This window comes from Octopus bimaculoides, chromosome 8 (genome assembly GCF_001194135.2).
Source record: "Octopus bimaculoides isolate UCB-OBI-ISO-001 chromosome 8, ASM119413v2, whole genome shotgun sequence".
Lineage (NCBI taxonomy): Eukaryota > Metazoa > Mollusca > Cephalopoda > Octopoda > Octopodidae > Octopus > Octopus bimaculoides.
Window position 1 is genome coordinate 54,818,640 of NC_068988.1, and position 7,067 is coordinate 54,825,706.

A 7,067-nucleotide genomic window follows, 5' to 3' on the forward strand; every position below is an offset into this window, starting at 1 on the left:
CATACATACATACATACATACATACATACATACATACATATGTACGTGTGTGTTTTTTTGTAATTTTAATATTTTCTAACAACTGAAAGATATTAAATTTTTCTTAGTATTTTTGACTTTGTTTTTATGGCTTTGTATTTTTTTCCCATTATTTTGTTTGCCTTAAATAAACTACATTATTTAGTAAACAACAATGTTCTATTTTAATGAAATTATTTGCTAAAAGTTTTCTTAGAATTTAAACTAATTTGTTTATTAACAACAATAATGGCTTTTGAAAATGTCTTAGAATCCATTATTTTTTTTTTTTCTAATAAAGGTTTCAAATGCATGCCGTTTTAAGATATTTGCTTTAAATTTTCTCTTGTGACATGCTGTTGTTGTTTCTGCAGCGGGCAGTCAACTGTCCAGTCCAACTGGTACATTGACCGGCGGTCAAAGTAATCAGTATAACACCTTCGTACAGCAGCAAAATTATCAAACATCCAGCAGTCATCAGCAGCAGTCAACCTTGTCACAGCCCAGCCAGATGGCTCCCCAGCCTGATCAACTCCACTTGCTTCAGCAGCAACAAAAACAACAACAGCTGCAACAACAACAACAGCTGCAACAACAACAACAGCAGCAGCAGTTACAGTATCAACAACAGCTGCAGCAGCAACAACAGCAACAGCTGCAGCAGCAACAACAACAACAGTTGCAGCAGCAGCAACAGTATCAACAACATATGCAACAACAGCAGCAGCATTATCAACAATACTCATCTACAATTGACGGTAGTGCGACTCTACCCCCAGGAAGTTCCCTCCATGTTGACACAAGCTCCAGATCTATGTCTGCCACTTTACCGCGCAGTCCTTCATCTGCTGGAAGGTAAGCAACTTCTTGTTCTTGGATATTCTGTGTTCTTTGTCCATTCTGTTGTTCTTTATAGCTTCTGATCAAACACGTGCCTAAGTGAAGCACAAGTTTCAAAATCAAAATTTTAAATCCAAAGTTTGAAGAAACTCTGGTTTATAAAAATCATTTAGACACATGGTGCAGGCGTGATTGTGTGGCTAAGAAGTTCATTTTGTTTGCAGTCATGTGATTTCAGGTTCAGCACCACTGCACAGCACCTTAGGCAAGTGTCTTCAAATACCTCCTGGCCAACCAATGCTATCTGAGTGAATTTGATGGGTGGAAACTTTATGGAAGCCTGTTGTGTGCGTGGGTGTTTTTATCTCTGTTTGTTCCCCTCCCACTACTTGACAACTGGTGTTAGTTTGTTTGCACCCTGTAACTTAGCAGTTTCAACAGTTGAGTCTGATAGAATAAGTATCAGATTTAAAAAAAATAAGCTCTGGGGTCAATTTGTTCAACAAAAACCCCTTCAAGGTGGTGCCCAAAGCATGGCTGCAGTCCAATGATTGAAACGGAGAGAAGATTTAAAAAAAGGCTTGCAAATATGAAGTATGCTATAGGGAGATGTGAGTTCAGTAGTTGACTACAAAAGCACTGGAGATATTTTTACACCTTAAGTATACATGTGCAAAAGTACCCTCAGTTTGATCTATGTTTAATTAAGGGAAAATTTCAGTTACTTCAGTGACTAATTTCATGTAGATATACATAAGTGTTAACAGTTAAACTGGTGGTTCAAGCTTAGTAGAGAGATTCATAATCACTGTACAGTAACAAGTATTAATACTTAACAATGCTGTACTTACTCCATGATCATTGTATGAATACACAACAAAGACCAATATATTGATTTGTAACAAAGGTAAGCCTACTTCATGAACTCCATACAGAGCAAGAAGAATGATATGGTAGTAGTTATACAGGATTCCATACAATACTTTTGTTGAGCCTGTACAGAATTCTCTTGAGATGGTTGTTGTTAAGTGTATGTAAACATTCAGACATCTGGCATTGATTCAGTTGCAGAAGATTACTCAGTATAGCACCTAACAAAATGCCGTGTGATATTTGCTAATGTCTTTTGTATTCTGAGTTCAAATATCACCCGGGTTAACTTGACTTTTTTTTTTCTCTTCTGGAAATAAGAATAGGGTTGTCTCTATGGTACAGAAGCTTCCTTCCCAACCATGTGGTCTTGGGTTCAGTCCCACTGAATAGCATTTTGGGCATTTTACTATATCTCCAGGCTGACCAAAGTCTTGTGAGTGGATTTGGTAGAGGGAGACTGAAAGAAGCCAGTTGTATGTATGTGTGTGTATATGTGCACCCCTTGTTTAGACATCATTTGATGGTTGTAAATGAGCATCACAGTCATATAAGCAAAGTTGTTCTTTTCCAGTCTTCATTGGAAAACATATCTGGCTTTGGTGAACATTACCTTTTTAGGAAATGTGAGGGTTGGTGTCAGGAAGGGCATCCAGTTGTAGACCATCTGTCTCAACAAATTCCACCTAACCAATGCAAGCATGGAAAAGTGGATGATAAATGATGGTGATGATGATGCTTTCTTAAAGTGTCTGTCAAATCCTGGGATGAGGAGTCAATCTAATTGGCTATACTCCTCCTTCCACAATGTATGGCCTTGTGCCAGTATGGGAAACCATGGTCTGTGAGGTAAACCGTAGCAGCACAAAGTTTAAGTTTGAAGAAGAAGAAATGAAAACTGAGGGTATTTTGTTATATGATAAGATTGACTTGATGAAATGTCATTAGAATGGTGTTGTTGTGTTTTGGTGTGTTGTTGTTATGAAGCTTCAGGTCAGCCTTGATTGAGTAGGCCTGTGGTCAAAAGCATTCCTGTTATGATCATTCTGTCTTTTTGTATATCTAGGACTATATTACGTTATCCAATGGGTCCTTTTTTTTAAAAAAAGTAGGATGTGATTTGAGGGAATTTGGCTACTATTTCTAGGAGGACAAGTGATTGTGTAGAGGTTCCTTTACCAATCAATTAGATTATCATTATCTATCAATTAGATTATCATTATGATTTGATACATTACTGATCACAAAGCCTTTTTCTTCTTCCCTTGACTGAGCCCTTCTCTTCTATTTGAGTTAGAATTCTTTCACTATATCATCTTTCCCATCATAGAGGTCTCTTCTGATCTCTTCAATACCACTTGACAACTGCAGATCCACTGGTTGTCTGTGAATCTTGGATACCAGTCTGTTGGTAGATCATTAAATTGTTTTTATGTTGTTAACATGTCCAAACGTTTGTGAAGAGGCTGAATATGCTACTGCAGCAAGTGAATGGTTGTTACATATCCATGATCCCAGAGGCATTTGGTTATGTGTAAGATGGTCAATGAATTGTGTTGTATTGAATAGACATAAACACCTGAGTTAATGCACTCAAGTGATAAATAGATAATTATTGTTGATGTTGTTGTTTTAATCCAGTAGGTCAGCTCTAAAAGAGGTGTCCTATGGTCAAAAGTAGTGTTAATAGTACCACAGGACTGGTTATAAATCCATATTATTGGTTGAGAATAATGGACAAGGATGATAATGATGAGATCATTGCTCTGATAAATTTTAATTGGGGAACGGAAATATTTACATTCCACCCAAACCATTTCTCTGGATTCTCTCTCGCACACGTACACTACATTTCTCTTTGATCTTCTGTTCTTTACCCTAAAGGGGTGAGTAGTGAGTGATGACTGTCACTAGAATAAATACTGGCCTAGTTTACTACTGTTACAGGTTCCTCTCAGTTTGGAAGGTTTATTTAGGTGGCAATTCAAGACCCTCCTCTACCCCTTGTGCACTTACTCAGTAACTTACACCACTAACAACACACAGCACCACCCAAAAATTGTAACTAGAGTTGAGTCAGTTACCAGGCTGTTATGATTACCTTAAGGGGAAAAAAAGTACACAGATAAACGTACATATTTTATACCTTGTATTTCAGTACATAATATACCTAATAATTTGCCCACACACACTAAGGACGGTGTTCTGACACGGCCCTGTTCTATGCTAGTATCTGACTGAAATAAATATTGGGATCGATGTGACTGACTAAAACCCTTGAAGGTGATGCCTTTCATTCAATGAAACCAATTAAAGTTTGTGTGTGTATGTGAGACAGAGATCCTCACGTGTGTTGTGCGTTCGCTTTCGCCCGTGTGTTTAGGCAGTTACATATTTATATTTATCTCTATCTGAAGGTATGCAGCCTCTCCTCTCTCGACTAAGTTATAAAAATAACACCTACACGGTGCAAATAATGATTTTTGTAAAAATTTACATACACATTTATTAATCTCCAGGATTGAGACGCCGTCTCACCTCTATCAACGCAAAAGAGCTAAGGCGATTGACTGAAAGATTTGTTGTTATGATGGCAGGGGCAGTGGAAGTGTAATGAAATTCAAATTACTATTGGTGGTGTTGGTGCTGGGACTGGCCCTTGTGATGCCAGGTATAATTACAACAGTATGTTTTACCAGCGCTGGCTCATTTAACTTATTCGATGGGGCGGGTAGTTCTGTTGAGTGATGGAAATAGAGATTAGGATTAGAAGTTAACATGCACAGGAGTAGCCAGAATGAGAAAGATAGCTCGACCGCCGGTTGCCCAACGATGGAGTGTGTGCGGCATCTTAACAAGCGCTACTGTATTTTTTTGTACCTACCCTCATATACAGGCCAAAGCAGGGATGGGTAGTAGACACGGGCCTACGGTTTTGAGGGATACCCTCTTAGAAGCAAAGGTAGAGAGATTATTTGGGAAAGAATTATCTTATTTACGAATCTTTATTTTTAATTATAAGTTCATCATATACGCTATACACACACACACACACACTTATATATAACATACTCGTAACCCACACGTAAATCATAAATATCTGACGCTAGTTAATAAAATAATCAATGAGGTATGTGAAACAGGGTTCTATATTTTGCATCTAATTCATGATTACCAACTTTCTCCAGGTCTGCTCACATGGAACTAGTTTTCCACGTATAATAACATCCTTCCTCTTCGTTTTATCTCATCTTTTTCCCATTCCTTTCATTTTCACTCCTCTTCCTCTCTTTCTCTTTCCTGCCATTCAAAGTTTTCTTTCATATATATATTCTTTTTACTTTCTTGATATAAACTTCCCATAAATGTAGATATCCTGCGAACTTCGTTTTTCTTCTTCTTCTTCCTTCTCTTCATTTCCCTCCTCCACAACTTTCCTCCCATTATTTCGTCTCCACACACGCACACACCCGCCTACATGATAGTAAAAGCAGCAAGTGTTTCAGGTTGTTTTTACAAACGGCCCAACACAGCCCTGCTCTTTTTTTTTTTTTTTCTTCGTTCTCGTTTCTCTCTGCTATACTCTTTCTCTTCCCCCCCCTCTCTCTCTCTCTCTCTCTCTCTTTCTCTCCTTCCTTTCTTCTTTCCTTCCTTCCTTCAGCCTCTTTTTTCTCTCTTTTCCCTTTCGCTTCTCATTTCTCACTTTTTCGTCTCTTGTTTCCTATTTCTCATTACTTCCTTCTTCACTTCTACCTTTCTCTCTCTCTCAGTTTTCCACTGCCCTCTTTCCTCACTTCGTATCTGTTTCTCTTTGCCTACCACTCTGTCCTTTTCCCTTTCTATCTCCTTCCCATCATTATAGTCTGCTCTCCCCACCCAGTTATCTAACTTGGACTCTACAGCCCCCCCCTCTCTCTGTTATGACTTCCTTAAAGTTCATGTAGCTACCGTCATCCAGCATCGACCTCGCTAATATTTCAGGTAAAACAAAAAGACAAAGAGGGGGAAAAAAAGGACAAAATAATATATCCCCTTCTTTTTTTATATATTTTTCTTTTCCTTTAAATGTTTGGGTTTCTTGCATGATGATGCTGATTGTGACGATGGTTGATGTTAAGGTGATGATAGTCGGAATTCGAGTAACTTGTTGAAAATATTTTGCATTCTCTTATGTGTATGTATGAATGTATGTATGTGTGTCTTGTGAATGAATAAAGGCGTGTAAAAAGGAAGCTTTAACGAAGTGGTAGCAGCATTGCTGTGAGGGAATGGGAAGAGTAGAGCGACAAGTGCCAGATCGAACTTTTCGTAACTTTTGACGTTTCTGTCTTCATCGTACAACCTTCATCAAGCCGATGGCGACCAGTTGTACACAGTGAGAAATATTCACATTTATAATCCTCTGTCTATTTATTTATCCGTTTACATGACTTATTTATCTACGAATATATATACACATTTACACATGTTTTTTATATTATTAATCGGCAGAGCTTATAGGACGAGAGTGCACTTGATAAGTGTTAACGCACGAAACTCTTGGACCCAAGTCACTCTAACTTCTAGCGATTATTTATTAAAACGTGTGATCATATATATATATGTGTGTGTGTGTGTATTTAACTATGTACCTATTCCCAACCTCTGTCTCGCTAACTAGATCTATATTGAATTTCTCTGCACACTTTGGTTTTATGTTCTGACGAAGCACCCCTCTGGCTTTTTCTTTCTTTTTTTTTTTTTTTGTAATGTTGGTGATGCAGTTTGAGGTGAATTTCCATACGGATTCTAGCAGGTCGAACAACCGCATCAAGAGTTTAGTTTCGAGTGCAGTGTGGTCACAAGCGCGAGACCTCTCTCGCCGTCGCAGTGGATTTGTTCAAACCTTGGGCCATAGATTGGTCTGACCGTTACGTCAACAACAGCTACGTTCTGTCCCTCCTCCTCCCCTCTCTCTCTCCGCACATATCCATATACCCTACTGATTAATTACTTTTCTTTTTCATCTATATAGTTTTCTTCACCCATTTATCTCTTTCTCCATCAGTTTATATATATATATATATATATATATATAAACTGATGGGGGCTAGTTTCGTTCGTTATTTTTCTTCTTGTTTTGCCTATGTGAGTTGCGGGTAACTGCTATCTGTTGGAGTTTCAGCATTTTTAGCTGCTATTTCTGAACTTCGGTATGTGGTGAAGCAACCTGTTGCTGATCCCTTAATTTTGTTTATAAATGTATAAGAACTTTTAAATAAGTTCCACACCGATAATGGTGCTTACATACCGAAGGGCTTGGTAAAAATTATTAATTATTAATTTATTAATAAATTGAT

The 7,067-nt window shown here is 37.9% G+C and overlaps 1 protein-coding gene across 18 annotated transcripts in view; it reads left to right on the top strand.

Moving 5' to 3' along the window:
- LOC106882633 (tensin-1) overlaps nt 1-7,067 on the top strand; it is an 835,201-nt gene that overhangs the window by 798,230 nt on the left and 29,904 nt on the right. For all 18 annotated transcript variants that reach the window (XM_052970116.1, XM_052970114.1, XM_052970115.1 and 15 more), the window contains one exon: nt 393-873. In XM_052970116.1, the coding sequence (XP_052826076.1) occupies nt 393-873 (481 nt within the window). The remainder of the gene's footprint in view (nt 1-392; nt 874-7,067) is intronic.